General features: G+C 33.5%; 1 protein-coding gene across 2 annotated transcripts in view; it reads right to left on the bottom strand.

Annotated features, from left to right (window-relative positions):
• Window positions 1–5469: 5469 nt before the first annotated feature.
• The window catches only part of LOC108734429, a 78370-nt gene continuing 62760 nt past the window's right edge, over window positions 5470–21079 (bottom strand). For both annotated transcript variants that reach the window (XM_018465996.1, XM_018465995.1), the window contains exons 3-4: window positions 6668–7242; window positions 5470–6606 (exon numbers count right to left, since the gene is read on the bottom strand). In XM_018465996.1, coding sequence (XP_018321498.1) covers window positions 6466–6606; window positions 6668–7242 — 716 coding nt within the window. In that variant the 3' untranslated portion in view covers window positions 5470–6465. The remainder of the gene's footprint in view (window positions 6607–6667; window positions 7243–21079) is intronic.

Below are 21079 nucleotides of genomic sequence, written 5' to 3'. Positions count from 1 at the left end.
GCTCTGTTGAGTTGAATTAAATTTGAATCAAGTTTATTTCTTAATAAGAATAACATGAAGTTATGGGCCCAGGCACATAATTCAGTATATTGATATTGCAATGTTGAAGAAGAGTTGCGGCGGTGTTAGTTATTTATCGGCTGAAAGGAAAGTAAGGTTATCTTGCAATAGACTACGACGTGGCGCTGTGTTCTGGTACATTTAACGTTATCGTCGAGAAGGAAAACTTGTTTAGAGAAGTGAACGAGGTTGGAAGATGGAGAGCAATAACAGTAACGTCAACGTGGTCAAGCTGGAAGGCTCCAAAAACTGGAATATCTGGAAATTTCAAACGACGGTTCAGTTGAGAGGTCATAGTTGGCTATACAATGTGGAGGGAAAATGTATTAAGTCTAAAGATGTTTCAGAAATACAGTATGGATGTGAAACAGACTGCTAAACCTCAGTGTGAAAGTTGTTTGGCTGGAAAGGTACATAGATTACCATTGAGCGAAAGTAAATATATGAGTACTAGGACATGTGAGCTAATTCTAGCTGATACGTGCGGCCCAATGGAAGAAGCCTCTGTTGGTGAGTTGAGATATTTTGTCAAACTAAAAGACGACTACTGTAACTTCAGGAGTGTGTATTTTGTCAAAACAAAACATGAAATCAAACATTTCTGGGTTCGATTGAGAGAGTACTGCGTTATATAAAGTACACCTTACATTATCAGTTGGTTTAAAATTGTAATAATACAATGTTGCAAGGTTTTTGTGACGCTGATTGGAGAGGCGACCAAAAAGACAGAAAATCCACTTCAGGTGACTTATTTATTTTTGCAAACTGTTTAACAGTATGGAGCTCTAGAAAGCAGTTATTTGTAGGTCTGTCCTCGACAGAAGCCGAATATGTGTCCATGAGTGTGGCTGCTAGTGAAGGAATTTGGCTTGTTAATTTATTGAATGAATTTGGTTTTCATAATGTCTATCCAATTAGTTTGTTTTGCGATAATCAGTCAGCAATATTAACTGCAAGTACAGAATCATTAAAAAGTTTGAAATATGTGTATGTAAGATATGATTTTATTAAGGATTTAATTAAAAATAAGTAGATCTGTATTAAGTACTGTTAAGATCCAGGAATCGGGAAATAAAAGTAAAGAACTTATAAAAATATGAAATATTCTTAATTTTTACCCACTACACACTAAATAATTTCACCTTGTAGTAAATTTCTAACAAACTTAAACATTAAAAAGCAACGTATTTTTATTTCTTTAATTATTACTTGTATGCTATGCACTGTTTGTTTATTATTATTACAAAATACTTTTGCACTATAAATAAGTACCAGGAATTAAACAATGCAATTGAAAGGATTCTACCCACGTTTCCTTCAGGTTGATTCATGCATTGTTTTTTCTATCGAATGACACTTTATCCTATTTATTTGAGGTCATAAATTTTTGAGGTCTATGATCTAGTACCTTATGGATTACACCGGCTCATACTGATAATCGAGGAAATAAAGCACTGAAACTTCGAATTTTGTGCAGTAATTCGAATCGAGATGCGGTTTTCTGCATTCGAATCGTGGAACTGTCTACAAAGTTTCTGAACACAAGAGATTATTTTATCCTCAAAAATGCTTGGTGTATAATATAAATGCAGTCTTATAAGTGCATTGCAAAGTTGCTATAGAAGAAACTAGGTCAATAATGATAGAAATAAGTCCAGTTGTGTTGCTAGGGTGTTTTAATGGTCACTTAACACGAACGCGACGGACTCAGAGTTACATTGGGTTCGAGGATCGATGATTTGATAAATGCTATCGATTGTTTTTTCTAATGATAATGGTATACAGGCGTAAATTCTAAAACATGCTGGACAATTGGTTAGAGATCGTATGTTTAAGCTAGTTAGTCACATTTACGAGATGGGGAAAGTCCCAGGGGATTATAAGCGGAACGTAGTAGTAACATTACCTAAAAAGAGGGGCGCGGATAGGTGCGAGACATTTAGAACAAGGAGTTTAACTTCCCATACGACAAAAATCTTGACTGGAATTGTACCGAGAAGGATGGAAAAAAGGGCGGAAAAACTATTAGGGGAAGATTAATTTGGGTTAAGAAGAAATAGAGGAACACGGGAGGCCATTCTGGCTTTATGGATAACAATAGAGAAAACGATAGAAAAAGGAAAGAGGGCGTACATAGGATTTGTAGATTTAGAAAAAGCTTTTGAGAATGTTAAATGGGACAAGATGTTAAATATACTTAAAAATGTAGGGATGACTTACAAAGATAGAAGAATGATCCTTAGTTTGTATAAAGAACAGGCAGTTCTAGAGCTGGGGATGCAACATAGAGAAGTAAATATTAGGAAGGGAGTCGGACAGGGATGCACACTTCCACCGCTACTTTTTAATCTACCTATACATCGAAGACACGATCAACATCATTGAAGACAGTACAACTGTAGGGATAGATATACAGGGGCAAAAGATTAGTATGCTTAGATTGGCAGATGATAAAGTAGTATTAGCATCTAGCAAGGATGAGTAAGAGATAGCTTTAAATAAAATGGAACAGCGGTGTTGACAGAACAGTATTGTATGAAAATAATAAAAGTAAAACAAAAATGCTGGTATGCAAAGGAAGAAAAAGTAGGAAAAGAGCAAATAAAAAGATAAGAGACTAAAGATTAGAAGAAGTGACTGATTTTAGGTATCTGGGAAATCAGATAAGTCAGGACGGAAGGAGTAGTAGGCATATTAGAGGCGCAAACAGGAGTTAAAAGGAGTAGAGATAGACCTAGATTAGATTACTGTTCGCAAATATAGTTATGGATGTGGGATGATCTAGTTTTAGGGAAATGCGAAGATTAGTTCAGGATAGGAAGGAGTGGAGATGCGTGTCTAGCCAGTCTTAGGACTGACGACCTTATGATGATGATGATGATGATGATGATGATGAGTACTTTATTCAGTTATGTTTTTCGCTGTACATATTCAAAAACTATTCAGAATTCATGTTTTATTTGACTTGTCAATTGTTGTAAATTTAAATAATTCTTCTGTGTGCCTTCTTTATTGTCAGGCCTCTCTATTGAGACAATTTATAGCAATTTGCTTTTACGATTAGTTCCGGATCCCAATAATAGCTTTTCCCTAACATAACTTTCCAAGAATATTGATACCTGTATCTTACCAATACTACACTAACCATTTCTATGTTTCCACAGCCCCCAAAATGCCATAATTGTCATAAGTGTCTCTGTTTTAAGCTGTTTTAAGTCGTATTCCGAACTCGGTCGAGTTAACATTTATTGTAAACTAGCTTTTCCCAGCGGCTTCGCTCCCAGAAATTAATATTCTTTCTCCATAAAACCTTTTAGCTCCCAATTCACCCTTACAACGTTTTAATTTTGTGTAATGTCGCCATCTTTCAAATACAAACGTAGCAACAACATTTCATCCTTAAGGGTTGATTTTTAAAAATTGCCAAAACACGTATTTGCTTAATTTCAGCAATGAGCATCCTTCGAGTAAATCCGAGTACAAATAAAATGTAGCCCATGGAAACGTTGCAACCTCTTTTCATTTGATTAATAATATCAAACAGCATATATACCAAGTTTCAAGTAAATTCAACCATAAATAAAGTATGTCCCAAACAAAAATTGCAACACCTTTCCCTTTTTTAAATTGTCGAGATAGATCTTTCAGAAATTAAATGAGAGACCATTAAAACAAAGTTTCAAGTAAATCTGATCACAAATAATATGTTCCATTTAAACATTGCAACTCCTCTTCACCACTCATCCCCCCCAACAGAGATTGAATTTTTTAATCAATTTCAAGTAAATCGAACCAAAAACAAACATGCAATCTTAACAAATGAAAGGCTAGACTGATGTTTTGACTGATAAATTTTTTGTTTTGCTGTCAATTTCGTTTTGTCATTCCATGTCAGTTGCGTTTACATATACCACATTTTTCTCGTGGAAAGTGATAAAAAGTATCCTATGTCCTTCTCCCGGTTGTAAGATACCTCCCCATCAATTTTCAGCCAAATCGGTTCAGCCGTTCTTGAGTTATAAGTGAAGTAACTAACACGACTTTCTTATATATATATAGATGAACAATTCAATAAGCAAATAAAAAATCATTTGTTGCTTCTAATTAATTTTAAATGCAAAAGCAATCATATAAGAATAGTAATAATCACTTCATCATATATTGCCAAACTACACGCAAATACACCGTTAATAAAATGAGAGCAAATTTAACAAAGCTTAAGAAGTGTTGAAAATTTACAGAAGATCAATTTCATACCTTCTTAAACGATTTTCTATTGTACTGCTTTGTTCTTGAGAAAGTTCTTTAGTTCTTTTGTAGACAAGGTGTCTCTTGTACGCAATTGGGAAGTAATTTACATAGTTTTCCATTCATCTTTTATTACGTATTCTAGAACATTTCTTCACAAAACACTTTATAATATTAAAAATGTTGCTTAAGTGTAGGTTTTACTTAAAACTAGTATTGTGGCAAGATTATTCATTATTATATCTANGCAAGGTCAAGGCCAAGACTATGATTAAGACTGTCTTTATACTCTAGCACGACCAAGACCAAGACTTAAACCAAGATCGAATATGCAAGACCAAGATCAAATATGAAAAATTGTTACTTAAAAAGAAAAACTTTTGGGTGTTTCATTCCCACCAGTGACTAATGCTGGAGGGCGGGCAGTCCCTCCGGGCTACGCTGGAAGGTAGGGCGGAAGGCCTTCTTCAGCCTCCTTTCAAGAATCGTGGAATGGGTGGGTGGTGGTTCGGGTGAGAATGATGAGACGGACGCAATGAAGACAGAAAAGAATGAAAGACTACCTGTTTAGTATTACTGCCCCAGTATTTGCCTAAGTGATCCAAGGAAATCACAGAAAAACTTGGATCAAGGCAGACGGACCCAGAATCGAACCGTCGAATGGTAAGCGGTGGTCTAAACCTCTAGGTCGTGCTGCTTCGTGATTGTTATTTATATTTATGAGTTAAACTATTTGAAGCAACTTTAATACACACTTTTCTTTGAACAAAACAATTTTTCGTATTTGAAAGTTTTGGTCTGCTTTACTAGATTAATGTAATCTTTAATAATCTAAAAAGACATACAATGTAAGACCAAAACTTAACACGCAATTCCATGATAAAGATCAAGATTATATCAGCAAGACTAAGATCAAGATCAAGACCTGTCTTGGTATTACTTTGGCCATCACTTAAGTTGTTAATCCTATGCCACGATGCGTATGAAGTAATTGTTAAGTAAGATGGTAACTAAATACTATTTATGAAATGTACATCAGAAAGTTTTATTACTATAATCATTTAAAAAGAAAACAATACTTTTAGAGTATTTTAAACGTCTTAATAAGAGCTGATGCTTCTTTCTACTTCATTAGGTATGTAAATTTTTATAAGTATATAAAATATTTAAATAGTTTTTTAGATCCTCTATTAAAATTCGAAACAGATAACGTATTTGAATTATGCACTCACAATAATACAATAAAATACTTTCAAATATAGTATCCACTAAATGTTTTTGTAAATACTCAAAAAAAAGAAAGAACTTCAACAAACGTATTAAAGAAACTTGCCTTGACTGTTGTTTTGATTAATTGTAAAGAGCTATGTTCAGTATTCTTGATAGGTACATTTGTTGAAGCTTTTATTGAATTTTTGGTGGATCAACCCAATCTTTTTGTCGCTGCTTAATCTTTTTACTTTGCACTATTGATATTTTACATAGATAATTTAATTTTTTATCATCTTTTTTACAAAATGGTTCATTTTTGCAGAACTGAACATAACAATTTTTTCCCATTTCACATTTATTATTCAGCAGTAAAATAAAATAAATACTACAATTAAAAAAAGGAAATTTTATGCAGCCTAATGACCGTCTAGAATTAGTTGTGATAATTTTCTTCCCTATTATGGTCCTCTTGAACTATTTTATGGTATACTGAGGAATTAATTTTCACGAAGCCACAACAGATTGTTGTCAGATTTGGCACAATAATTATCTTAGTTCTTATACCTAGCAATCTTTATGCTTTAGATTTTTATCACATGTATATATATTATCTTTCAAATCTGTTAATTTTCAATTACTTATATAATTGAATTAGAATATTAAAATGCAAATAATGTTTCTAGCATCGTCTCGCCGTAAAAAGGGACTAAGTATATTCAAATCCAAACTTTATAAAGTTTATTTTAGACGATGGGGCAAATACGTTTGAGAGACATCTCGTAAAAAATTGCCACTAAAGGCTTTAACTTGCCGAAAATAAATTAAGATATTAATTTGTTTGTCTATTTACTCTTGAACCAGCGCTTTGAGTGTTCGAAAATTTTATACGTAGATAAAATTAATTGTTAATTTAATTGTTTTTCGTTCCTAACGCGTTTATAAGAATTAATAATTTCGCGTTGATACGGGCTTCATTTCAATGTTATGTTTTCCACGGCAAAACTCGGAATTACCGCCCAACAACAGCTTGCACAGTTGAAACGACAGCTTTCCCAATTCTTGACCCAGTTTGAATGACTCTGTTTCCTAGAGAACTCAACCAATTAGGCGTGTCTACCTGCAATCTGACACCAGGAAGCAAACTTACCGTGTTAGTAGTAACCCCTTTATTAGGCGGATCAGGAAACATAGCGGGAATGAATATGGGAAGAGGCTCTAGAATATTAGTGGTTGTTTTTGTCGTTGTTGGTTTTTTCGTTTCAGTCTTTTTAGTAGTGCTAGTTGTATATCTGGTGGTGGTTGTAGTGGTTGTGGTGGTCGGGGAAGGCTTAGTAGTGTGCGTAGTGCTAGAAGCTGTGGTAGAAGCAGAGCTAGTGTCACTTGTGCTAAATGAAGCATAGTGTGTGGAAAGTGTTGATGTGGTCGATAAGCTATCTATTACGGGAAATTTATTTAAGAGCTGAGGAATTTGACTCGGTGGCGCGATAGTATCCACTTTAGAAGTCGTGAATGATGCGGGTGGTGATGGTAGATAGGATTTTTTCGACAAAATTGTCTCTTCGAATCGACGGACGTACTTCTCCGTGGGGTCGTACTCTTCCAATAACGCTTTCCATATCCCGGGATATTCCTTGCGCAGGCGCTTTATCGTTCGATATGCTCCCGCCTTCTGCTTTTCGGTGCATCGAGCGCAGTTGGTTTGAAGGGCTTCCGGCAAAACACCTGAAATGTTTCGATTTACTTTGATTAATGATAATAATCCGTGAATGTTGTGATTTCAACAGAAAATTGGAAGTTCAATAGCCTTGAGCAAAATTGGTATTGGTCTTTCTTGCAGTATTGGCTTTGGTCTTGGGAAAATGCAAGGTCAAGGCCAAGACTATGATTAAGACTGTCTTTATACTCTAGCACGACCAAGACCAAGACTTAAACCAAGATCGAATATGCAAGACCAAGATCAAATATGAAAAATTGTTACTTAAAAAGAAAAACTTTTGGGTGTTTCATTCCCACCAGTGACTAATGCTGGAGGGCGGGCAGTCCCTCCGGGCTACGCTGGAAGGTAGGGCGGAAGGCCTTCTTCAGCCTCCTTTCAAGAATCGTGGAATGGGTGGGTGGTGGTTCGGGTGAGAATGATGAGACGGACGCAATGAAGACAGAAAAGAATGAAAGACTACCTGTTTAGTATTACTGCCCCAGTATTTGCCTAAGTGATCCAAGGAAATCACAGAAAAACTTGGATCAAGGCAGACGGACCCAGAATCGAACCGTCGAATGGTAAGCGGTGGTCTAAACCTCTAGGTCGTGCTGCTTCGTGATTGTTATTTATATTTATGAGTTAAACTATTTGAAGCAACTTTAATACACACTTTTCTTTGAACAAAACAATTTTTCGTATTTGAAAGTTTTGGTCTGCTTTACTAGATTAATGTAATCTTTAATAATCTAAAAAGACATACAATGTAAGACCAAAACTTAACACGCAATTCCATGATAAAGATCAAGATTATATCAGCAAGACTAAGATCAAGATCAAGACCTGTCTTGGTATTACTTTGGCCATCACTTAAGTTGTTAATCCTATGCCACGATGCGTATGAAGTAATTGTTAAGTAAGATGGTAACTAAATACTATTTATGAAATGTACATCAGAAAGTTTTATTACTATAATCATTTAAAAAGAAAACAATACTTTTAGAGTATTTTAAACGTCTTAATAAGAGCTGATGCTTCTTTCTACTTCATTAGGTATGTAAATTTTTATAAGTATATACACATGTTGAAACTAAAAAAAAAGTATGTAAATATACTTATTAACACGCTTTTATGTTATTATGATCATTAAAATACATTGAGAATTGTTGAAAACCCTTTGAGTTAATAGATTTGACAGCGAGTAAGGAAGTAGGTACTCAAGGTGGATGCACGGGGTAACCCCTCAGTAGAAGGGGTCTCTAAACTAGGCTGCAGAAGTTACGAAAGTAAATTTAAAAGAACTTTGGAAAAAGTAAAATAAATGTTTATGTTATTTACATATAAGTATAAATATCATCTGGGGAATGTTATGAAGGATGTATCATTGTTGATTACAGGTATCGAGCGTAGTCTTTTATGTTCCTGTTTAGCACTATAGCGTATTGGAACATGACTGTGCTATAATGTTTTCCTGATGGAATAGAAAAATATTGAGTAATTTTGATGTATGAACAATGCATTGCAGTAGTTCTTCTTTTACACCTTATAATTAAGTTGAAGAAGTTAGGTATATTTTGTAGTTCTTTTTGGCATAAGAAAATTGAATCTGAATCAGTATCGACTATAGACCATCACCGTTTCGAAAAAATTTTTGGTTATCTGGACTCCACGCTTCTTAATAGGGAAATACTTACATGTGTGGGTAAATAAGTAGATTACACGTTCTTTAAGCATTTCATTTGTTTTCTTTAATAAAACTGCTAAGAAAATTATTACTCTTATCTTGTAATCATCATCATAATGAAGACTGGCTCGACACCCATCACCATTTCTTCCTATTTTGAGCCAATCTTCGCATTTCTCAAAAAGTCATGCTATTCTTTATTTTATGTCTATGAGTCTCCTATTTTTATATTAATTCTAGTCATGCATTATATTCGTTACATACCAATACTTTTGTCTAATTTTTTATTAATTACCATACCATATTTTTCTATCAATAGCGCATCCACTTTATTTAAAACAATACGAAAACTATCGATTCCACCTATGACGGGCGCTTGTATTAAATAAATAATAAAAACAAACAAAATTGCACGTAGAAAATGAAAAAGGAAAATTACCTAAATGTTTAGGCGATATAATTTACAATTTACCTCACTAGCCCGTTACTTCATAAACGAAAATAATAAAAATTACAATTTGGATCCGAATTTGTAAAAATGAAATCCTAGCAGAAATAAATTTACTAGGTGTTTTAGTTGATATCACAAATTAAATTGTAATAGTAAAGAAACTTGAAATAACGTCAAAATTGAGATTATTACAAATTCCCGAATATATTCTATTATTTCTACGCCAAATTTAGCCCTTTACAATCGAAAATTTGCGTTGTCATAAAAATTTAATTTTTTTCCGTGTGGAAAATTTTTTCTTTTCGTTTTCTAGACGCCTTCTATACATAAGGTCAAAACAACGGAAAATATTTTTCTGTTTATTTCCATATTTATATTCTAAAAAAAAAACTCAAACAATTAATGTAGATATGATATTTTCAAAAATTTATTTTCCGCTTCCTAATTTTGTAGAAACAGTTTCACATTCTGAGAACACACGTTGGCCTTTTGCCATACGTCAAAGGCTCTCTCATTAAAATTAATTAGCGTGTATTATATGGAATGACTGATGATAAGACCTGATTACAAGTGTTTTTTTTTGGAATGTACCGTCTTTTAACAATAAATTAATATTTTAAATAAGTACACTGACGAATTTGTTCAACGGAAGTTGTGTTGCTACTTCAAGGACTTTTCCATTAAAAGTAACTAATTGATTCTGTAATAACAAAACCAGTAAAACATCGCTTACGTTATAATGCCTTTTTAAAAGTCATTTTTACATACTCAAAATATTTATTGTCGCTCATTTGTTGACATAATTTACTGTAATATTGTCATTCGTAAGTAATTCGGTTTACTACCAACAATGAAACTGTTTTTTTTTTTTTAATTGTTTATTTATATGTGTAGAATGGAAATGTTTGTATCTAAAAAAAGAATTAAATGTTCTTGGCTTTATGGTAATTAAAACTTCCGAAGAATAAATTAAAAATTAAATTAGACAGACCATTGTTTTACTGTTGTTGTTATTTAGAATTATTGTTTCATGTCTAATTGATATTCTATGCGTATCCTGAGGTGTATACAAAAAATTTATTAAAAACATATGATTTAATTTGAAATAAGTAAGAAGCGTACTTCATTCACAAAAAGCAGATGATGTTATCTTCAGGGGAGCACTTAAGATGCTAAAGTTAGGCCCAGCGCGTACTAGTAACTTTTGTCATAGTGACATTAAATTTATTGTTACTGTCAGGTCACGAAATATTTATTGTCTGCACGCAGTTATAAAGAGACAGTTACAGAGTCATTCGACAAGATCGATCTCTAGGTTCACCCACTGTGGAAAAAACTTTAACCTCTTCAGCATCCTTTCAGGAATCATGGGAATGGATGGGTGGTGGTTTGGGTGAGAAAGATGAGACGGACGCAATGAAGACAGAAAAGNGTCATAAAAATTTAATTTTTTTCCGTGTGGAAAATTTTTTCTTTTCGTTTTCTAGACGCCTTCTATACATAAGGTCAAAACAACGGAAAATATTTTTCTGTTTATTTCCATATTTATATTCTAAAAAAAAAACTCAAACAATTAATGTAGATATGATATTTTCAAAAATTTATTTTCCGCTTCCTAATTTTGTAGAAACAGTTTCACATTCTGAGAACACACGTTGGCCTTTTGCCATACGTCAAAGGCTCTCTCATTAAAATTAATTAGCGTGTATTATATGGAATGACTGATGATAAGACCTGATTACAAGTGTTTTTTTTTGGAATGTACCGTCTTTTAACAATAAATTAATATTTTAAATAAGTACACTGACGAATTTGTTCAACGGAAGTTGTGTTGCTACTTCAAGGACTTTTCCATTAAAAGTAACTAATTGATTCTGTAATAACAAAACCAGTAAAACATCGCTTACGTTATAATGCCTTTTTAAAAGTCATTTTTACATACTCAAAATATTTATTGTCGCTCATTTGTTGACATAATTTACTGTAATATTGTCATTCGTAAGTAATTCGGTTTACTACCAACAATGAAACTGTTTTTTTTTTTTTTAATTGTTTATTTATATGTGTAGAATGGAAATGTTTGTATCTAAAAAAAGAATTAAATGTTCTTGGCTTTATGGTAATTAAAACTTCCGAAGAATAAATTAAAAATTAAATTAGACAGACCATTGTTTTACTGTTGTTGTTATTTAGAATTATTGTTTCATGTCTAATTGATATTCTATGCGTATCCTGAGGTGTATACAAAAAATTTATTAAAAACATATGATTTAATTTGAAATAAGTAAGAAGCGTACTTCATTCACAAAAAGCAGATGATGTTATCTTCAGGGGAGCACTTAAGATGCTAAAGTTAGGCCCAGCGCGTACTAGTAACTTTTGTCATAGTGACATTAAATTTATTGTTACTGTCAGGTCACGAAATATTTATTGTCTGCACGCAGTTATAAAGAGACAGTTACAGAGTCATTCGACAAGATCGATCTCTAGGTTCACCCACTGTGGAAAAAACTTTAACCTCTTCAGCATCCTTTCAGGAATCATGGGAATGGATGGGTGGTGGTTTGGGTGAGAAAGATGAGACGGACGCAATGAAGACAGAAAAGAATAAAAGATTATCTGTTGAATATTACTGCCCCAGTATTTGCCTAGGTGATCCAAGAAAACCACAGAAAAACTTGGACCAAGGAGACGAACCCGGAATCGAAGCGACGTCCTCTCGAAAGCTAAGCAATGGTCTAAACCTCTAGGCCATGCCGCTACACAATATTTGCGACCTAACCTAACCTCTTCAGCATCCTTTCAGAAACCATGGGAGTGGATGGGTGGTGGTTTGGGTGAGAAAGATGAAACTGACGAAATGAAGACAGAAGATAATGAAAGATTATCTGCAGGATATTACTGCCCAGCATTTGCTAAGTGCTCCAAGAAAACCACAGAAAATCTTGCACCAAGGAGACGACCCGGAATCGAACCGGCGTCCTCCTGAATATTAAGCAATGGTCTAAACCTCTAGGCCATGCCGTTGCACAATATTTGCAACAATTCAGAAATCACATTTCTATTTAGTCTATCACTATGTCGATGCCTACGTAATCTCTATGTAAAGACATCGTTTTGTGAGGAATTTAACGTTCATGCCATTTTTAGAGGCCATTTAAGTAAAACAGACACCGTGATCAAAGTCACCAATGACAAATACACAGTTAACTGATACTTTAAGATACATCTTAGTGAATGACGAAGCAGCGTGATTGTCATAAATAAATTTAATGTTATTGAGATGAAAGTCACCAGTGCGTGTTAGGCCAAGTCATTAGGATAAAGGGTACGCGGTAAAACTATTATGGATAATGGCACATGTTTTTGACAGGTTTTCCATTAAATACCATCCTCACCAACGACCCAAGCCACATTAAGTCCCGTTCAAAAATTCGTTTAAACAGTAAACTAATAACATTTTAATTTTTGATCTGCGAATTTTCAATATATAATATAAATTAGGACAAACGATCTACTCCAACACAATATTAATTACCAATTTTCATTAGTTAAGTTTTTAGGTTTAAAAACTGTCGCGAAGTTTGTGTTTTTTCAAAAATATTTATTTATTTATGAATATGTATTTTGTCCCCTTCAATGTAATACCCGCTAGACATTATACACTTGTGCCAACGTTTTTTCCAATCCTCGAAGCACTTCAAAAAATATTTTTTTTATCTTGTTCAGATTCTCCATCGATGCCGTCTTTATCTCCTCGATCGTAGCGTCGCGTGGTCCTTTCATGGGTCTCTTCAGTTTCAGTAACAAGAAAAAGTCATAGGGGGGCAGATCGGGGGAATAGGGTGATTGCGACATTACTATGTGTTGTTTTTAGCGCACAACCGATGTGTGAGTAGAGGCGTTATCATGGTGCAAAAGCCAATTTTTGTTCTTCCACAAATCCGAGCGTTCCGGTGAATTGTTTCGCGCAAATTGCACATAATTTGCAGGTAATATTCCTTATTGGCCGTTCTACCCTGTGGCAGGAACTTATGATGCACCACGCCCCTGCAATCGAAGAAAACTGTAAGCAAAACCTTCACATTCGACCTAACTTGGTGCGCTTTTTTCGGTCTTGGCTCGTGCGGCAGCTCCCATTGGCATGACTAAGCTTTGGTTTCCACGTCAAAACCATAAACCCACATTTCGTCACCAGTTATAACCCTCTGGAGCAAATTTGGATCGTCGCAACAGAGTCCAACAGTTCCTGAGTAATGTTAATGCGATGCTGTTTTTGGTCGAAATTGAGCAATTTTAGTAAGAATTTCGCGGCGAACCGTCTTATGCTCAAATCGGTATGTTTAGGTCCGAACTTGTCAGTATAAGTAAGAGACATGAGTACCAACATAAGACCACAAAACATCTAAAATTGAATATACGTAAAACCCACGGAAATACAAAATTCGCGATACTTTTTGAACAGACCTCGTATACTTATTGAATTATTATTGCTAGTGTTGGTTTTCTTTTCTCTGATAGAATTACCCGATACTACCGGAACCCGGCGTCATTATCCAAACCGGGTCTCCGGTCGATCTCTAGAGAAAAAGTCCTGTTGAAACACTCAGGGGAACATCTTCTGTTCATTTCTGCAAAAATCTAAGACGGCTTATGTCGAAGAACAAATCATTAGAGTGACTTGTCTTCTTTAGTTTTGACAAACACGTAAAGAATACTGTTTGATAGTTTCAGGAGTATGTACATGGCAAATAGGCAGGTGAAATAGAGAGGTTTTGGATTATCAAACAATTATTGCCCAACATGATATTAAAAGTAAATCATATTTATACAGAGGTAGACGCGTAGAAAACACCATATTCTCAACATTTTTGCAGGTGCATAGCATAGTTCGTGATTGGAAAGACGACACTTTTTTCCATGTATTTCATAAGCTTTATCATTATAAATATGGTCCTAAACTGAAACAAACGTTGCACGATTTAACTGTTTTTAAGATGAGTATTACATCATCCTTGATATAGCAGTTGTCGTCCTAACTATATAAGAGACAGGCATTTGATACCTAATGTGCTATACTTTGTCTTTTCGACGTTTTTTGTTGTGCTATTACTTATTTCAGTAAAAATTTGCAATACATTAAGTGTGATGTACGTAACAGAATCTAACATTAACTAACTATTGTAGGTAAGTTTAAATGCGCGAATAGTTAAAAAAAAAATACATATTACTATTATAACCTACCTAGATTAGCAGACAGTGTACATAATTTTGTTCAACTACTAATGGTACATACTTGGCCATTGTTAAGAATAATATTTAATGTGTTATTGTACTTGTTTAATTAAAGCCTTAAAGGTTTTTCTTCCCTATGATTCACCGAGTACACCTAGTTAAAGGTTAATAAATTTCTATTACGTTCCTGAACTCTTGATAACGGAATTATGAACTGAATATAGTTTTGTAATTGTAATGTAAAAAACCACAGTAAATTCGTTAATTTTCAACTAAAAAACTTAACACTTTGAAATTTATCATCATCATTATCAACATAAGATCGTCAGTGCTAAGACTGTTCGGATACGCACCTCCACTCTTTCCTATCCTGAGCTAAACGTCGCATTTTCTTAAAACTATTGTAGAACATCCCACATATTTAACTATTTGCGAACAGTAATCTAATCTAGGTCAACATCTACTCCTCTTAACTGCTGTTTCTGCCTCTAATATGTCTCTGACTAGACATTTATGCCTAAGAAAGTGATCTACCAATCTATCTCGCATATTTCTTATTGACTTAGAGTCCTTCGTTCTCTTATTCGTTCTAATACTTCTTTATTTCTAACATTCACTATCCGCGATATCCTCATCATTCGTCTGTAACACCACATTTCAAACGCTTCTAACCTTTTCTTTCGGCCACGCTCACCGTCCATGTTTTGCACCCTTACAACGCCGCGCTCCAAACATACCCCTTTAACAATCTTTTTCGAATATCTAAATCAGCCATTCACGGGCATAGAAGTGACTTCTTTTTATTAAAGGCGACTCGACCCTGCTCTATCCTCTGCTTTATATCCCTACTACTACTATTCGCTCTTTCCCTACTTTTCATTCTCTTGCATACCAGTATTTTATTGTTTTACTTTTTATTTATTTTCATATAATATTATTTTGTTAAAACCGCTCATTTTTACACTGATTACGTTAAAAATTCAAGTTATCTGTCTTACAATGAAGATTTCACTATAAATGTTGTTTGCTCAGAATAATTAATAAATTGTAAAATTAAATTTCGACAGCCTAACCTAATCTTCAATTTTTATTTATTCATTTACTTCTAGTACAAGTTAAAGATGTAATTGATAATAAAGTTCCTGCTAAGGTAAATACCGTTGTCAGTAGGTAGAATTGAAAAATTTAACACTATAAGGATCACTATTACTGTAAACTTTTATAATTACAACAATTTCATTTGGTCTCATAAGCATCTCCGACAACACGATTTTATTTTGTCAATTTATATTCTATTGTAGGTCCTCTGAATTTTCATTTCTTTTTATTATTCAAAAGGATTGTAATGCGCAAGCAAACGGTATTGGTTGTACGTAATTATTGTGACCTTGAAGTAATTTCAATTTGTTCCATATAGTTCTATTTATTATTGTAACATAATAATTAACATCATTAATTATGTAATAATTGGCTCTATGAATGCATGCATTTGCTAGATGGCCTAAAACTTTACGTGTTTAGAAAATATTAAACGAAGGAAGTGCATTAATGTTAAAAAAAAAATCAACTACTGGTACAACAACAAATAGTCCAGTAAATTAAACTTTTGGGTGGAAAATTTTGGACTAGACCTGATTTTTACGATTAAATCATCATCAAAAAGGTTATAGAAGAAAAAAGAAGAAAACATCGAAAAAACAACCTTAAATTGTTTATAAACAAAATTTCTTACACTTGTGAGCGTGCGCACAAGTTTATTAATGATGTACGTAATTTTATACTATTAATTTACGAGCAAAAATCGAGTTTACTCCAAACATTTCCACGAAAATGGCAATTTTTCAGCTAATTCGCCCGGAGTATTAACATCTTATTTTACGGAAGAAGTAGACTTTTTAATTTCCTAAAAAAAAAATAAATTTTTATTAAAAGAGTATTCTATTTTTCCAAAAACTGTCTAAAAATATGTTTTAATGTTGTTTATCAATTTATTTACATGTCTGTTAATCACGTTAAAAGTTTAATATCAAATAGTTTTGTATACGTACGTCTCCCTTATAACGGTGTTTTTCACTAATCGAAAGGAGAAATATTGAGTTAATTTAACTAACGATAAGTGAAAAAGTAAAGATGCCTCTAACATTAAAAAATCATCAAATAAAGAATTACAACTACTGCATATAAATTGATCAAAGAATATTCTACGTCCAAAGAATTTAACATATACATTATACATATGATAAAAAATTAGATTGTGCTGATTGAAATTTATGTATATTCCAAAACAAATTGATTGGCTTAATAACTCCTTAATTATTAATATATCTTTATTAATACTGTCTACTTGTTTATTAGATAGATAGCAGTGGTGATCGATTATACAATAATTAGAATGTAATTAATTCTTTCTCAAGGTTAATACTTTTATATGAAAACAAAATAATCGAGAACAAACACTCCTTATATTACAATTAGAAAATTTGTGAAAATTGCTTTATTTATCAGCTACACTGACGAAATTGCTAAAACTAAAAACCATATTCTACTGCCTGTTCAGAATAAAATTAAAAACTTTTCTTGGAAATACTACATGATTTCGACACACTTCGAATTTTTGTATGGTTAAATTCAATGTACCTATTAGTGAATTAATTTTTGAAGTAAATTAAATTAGGGATAGCTTTCAATAAAATGGAAGCGGTATTGACAAAACAGTTTTGTATGAAAATAAATAAAAGTAATACAAAAATACTGGTATACACAGGAAGAAAAAGTAGGGAAAGAACGAATATAAAGACAGGAAACGAAAAATTAGAAGGAGTGGCTGATTTTAGATATCTAGGAAGTCAGATAACTCAGGATGGAAGGAGCAGTGCAGATATAAAACAGAGGATAGTGTAGGGTTGAGTCGCCTTCAACAAAAAGAAGTCACTTCTATGCTCGCAAACGGTTAATTTAGGAATTCGAAAAAGATTGTAAAAGATGTATGTTTGGAGCGAGGCACTGTACAGGTGCAAAACATGGACGGTGGGCGCGGCGGAAAAGAAAAGGTTAGAAGCGTTCGAAATATTGTGTTACAGGCGAATGATAGGGATACCGTGGATAGAGAAGGTTAGAAATGAAGAGGTATTAGAAAGAATAGGAGAACAGAGGACTCTATGAAAGTCCATAAAAATAGGCGAAATAGTATGGTTGGACACCTTCTCGGGCATGAAGGTTTAGTCAGAGATATATTAGAGGCAGGAACGGGAGTTAGAAGGGGTAGAGGAAGAACTAGATTAGATTACTGTTTGCAAATAGTTACGGATGTGGGTTTTTCTGGTTTTAGGAAAATGCGAAGATTAGCTCAGGTTAGGAAAGTGTGGAAGTGCGTGTCTAACCATTCTTAGGAGTGACGACCTTATAATGATGACCGCTGCACTTTTAATTTTATTGGACGAAACTGGAACATATCCGAAAATCATACTTATTTAACTTTTTATTGTAAATTTTATTACCTATTTTTCTCCTATTTTTCTATCCGATTTGAAAACAAAGCTACAAATGGTTTAAAAGTTATTTAATTCTTTAAAAAACTATAGCCAACATTTCGCCCAAGTTGTTAGAATTTCTCAAGGCTAGTTTTTTTTAGTTAACGGTTCATTATGAAAGATCCACACAAAATAATTAATGGTATTGTAAAATAGTAATAGACGAATACGAAACATTAGAATATTTCTCGCATAGGCGTAGCGACGATTTCTTCCTAAGGTGGGGCTAAATTTTAAATTATAGCTAACATTAGCAGCTGCCACTTATACATAATGTAAGGAATAGTTTTGATTTATGTTGTTATTTGTACTTAAATAATTGCTATTCTACGAGGTGTCAGAAGGATTCTAGGGAGGGCCTGATCCCCCTTTTGCTACGTCAATGCTTTTCTGCTCAAAATAACAACAAACACGTTGCTGTAGGCAGCTAAACTCTACGAACGGAAGGAAAAATGATCACATGGAGCTTACTGATCACATCGGCGATTTTCCGCCGCGGCGCGTCGCTAGTTTGCCCGACTGCTCGGGATGCATAATAGCTAGATTTTCGGAATCATTTTTTGAAGTTTTTTTGTTTTTTTCCGTAGTTTTACTTATAATACAATAGATCTCTTCGAGAACACAAAAGGCTTGAACAATAACTGTAGGTTCATTTTCAACGATTGACAACCATTTTACTAAAAATACCTGTTTCTACATTGAAAACTGATCAATAAAGAATTTGCTGCAGGTGGATATCATTGAAGCCTTCAAATTCAGCCCAAGTTGACCTTCCCACTATACATATGAACCGAGCAATAAATCGTTTTCCCCCATTTTATTATTTGTTTTTTTGTAATGTTTTTTTCGTTTTTTTGAACACTATTACGTAGGTACAATTTTTGCTTTTTTTGATTGTTTTTTTTCTAAAGTCTTAAAACACTCAAAACATGTACAGGTACATCCAGTTCCGACTGTTACACGACAGCAATAAATTTTACGTTGTGCATCCCATTAAATTTTAACGGCTAGCCATACATGTCCGTTTTTTCAGATAGCCAACAAACCAGCATCCATCAACTTTACTTTTATTATAAAAATAATATACCTAACGCTATTGCATTTTTCTCGGACACATTGTTTACAACAAGTATATATGTAGGTGTGTTTAAAGTTGTGTGTATAATCTTTGCCAAGGTTGTGCCACAGAATGTTAACCACTTTTACAGCTGTTTATTCATTTTTATTTGAATTAAATAAAAAAAAAACAAAGGTGAGAATGCAGTTAAGTACAACTTTATTTATGCCGTCCACAGAAGTAGTTTTTCTATAAACCAAGTGTATAGATTAACACACAAGTTGCAGTTCTTATTGCAATGAAACTCGTTTGTGCATATCTTGTTAAATCGTTTATATTCGGCATTACCAAATCCAGTTAGTCCATTTTTTTTAAATAAAGCTAATGAATGCTCGGTGGATCCTATCTACCACTCAGGGGTAACTGTAGTAAGCTTTTTTAAAGCATAAAGTTAATTTCTACATTTCCAACACTTACTTTTATTGTTCTATATATGGGATCTATCTCATGAAAAATAAAACCATTGACGACAGATCTGACGGTCGATTAGGTTGAAGGTTGCCAGGCTTTTTATTGTAGGTCACAGGTAAATGTAAATAAACACATAAAGGATAAATTTTCGATGATTCAGGACACCCGGAAGTAGGTATTTTGTATAAAAGTCGCTTTTCGTTGCTGTTACTATCTATTACACTGGTCAACACCATTTTTGTTTCCTTATTTTTTTTTACTTTTATTTGGTATTTCTATAGCCCTGATTATGAAAAAAATATTGGATGATTACTAACAGCTTTACTTTTTGAAATATAAAATTTTACTGTTTCGACTAAGTAATACAAAAAAATTACTATACATGTAAGCTAAATTTCTATTCTACACTATCAAATGATCTTTTAGACAATTTCCTTAAATAATCGACATTAGGTTGATCTTGTTGCATACTCCAACAGCAGTCGGCTATCATACGGGAGTCCTACTTTCCTTGATAACGCTCTTCCATTGTCCGTATATCCTGATGATATCTTTCACCCTGCTCCTCACTAAAATCAGTCAGATTTTGTGGGAATCAGTCTAAATGTGAGTGTAGGAAGTGAATCTTAATGCTTATGTTACATCCTATAGTAGCTCTTGCAAATTCGAAAGCATGCACTCAACGTGCTCAAAATAATTCTCAGATTTTTTGTTCCCTAAAAAGTTATGCTTTCGATCCTACTTCAGTCATTGCTTTGATAAAATTAGGATCTTTCACGAGTTGCCTAATTGATGGCCCATCAAAAATTCCTGCTTTAAATTTTTCATTACTTAATCCTGGAAACTTGAAAACAAATGAAACATTCGCCACTTTTGTCAAACGCCTTCACAAACTGTTTCACTATACCAAGTTTAAGTAGAAGGGTCTTTAGATTTGCTAGATAGTACCTCTCGTGATTTCAGTTGAGGTCGTTGAGCAAAAGGTATATTAGGATACGACCACTTACATCTATTTCCAGGATTAATTCCATTTATTTTCACAACGCAGAAGTAGCAGTCGTGGTGGTGATTCCGGGGTTGTCGCCTAATCATGGGTGTTACGAAATTTACTGCATCCCCTTTTCCATTGGACCACAATCGTAAACATACAACACATTTCAAGCATACAATATGAGGAAACCACGACTTATCTTGATAGCACAATTGTATTTGAGAGTATAGACGATACGCAGTTTTCACAAAGTACGATATAGATTTTCGATATTTTTCAAAAATATATTCACCATATATATATAAGAAAAGCAGTTTGGATTATGTAAACAACACCTTCTTGGGAAAGCCACATCGAAAACAACAATAAAATATATTTTAATTACCGACAAAACACAAAAATCTAAACAAAATTGGTAAATGAGGGTAGTTAGCTGTAACTCAA

This window comes from Agrilus planipennis, unplaced genomic scaffold, assembly GCF_000699045.2.
Source record: "Agrilus planipennis isolate EAB-ADULT unplaced genomic scaffold, Apla_2.0 scaffold96, whole genome shotgun sequence".
NCBI classification, from domain to species: Eukaryota; Metazoa; Arthropoda; class Insecta; order Coleoptera; family Buprestidae; genus Agrilus; species Agrilus planipennis.
Note: the sequence above shows the minus strand (reverse complement) of the source record. Positions and strands in the feature narration are given on the sequence as shown.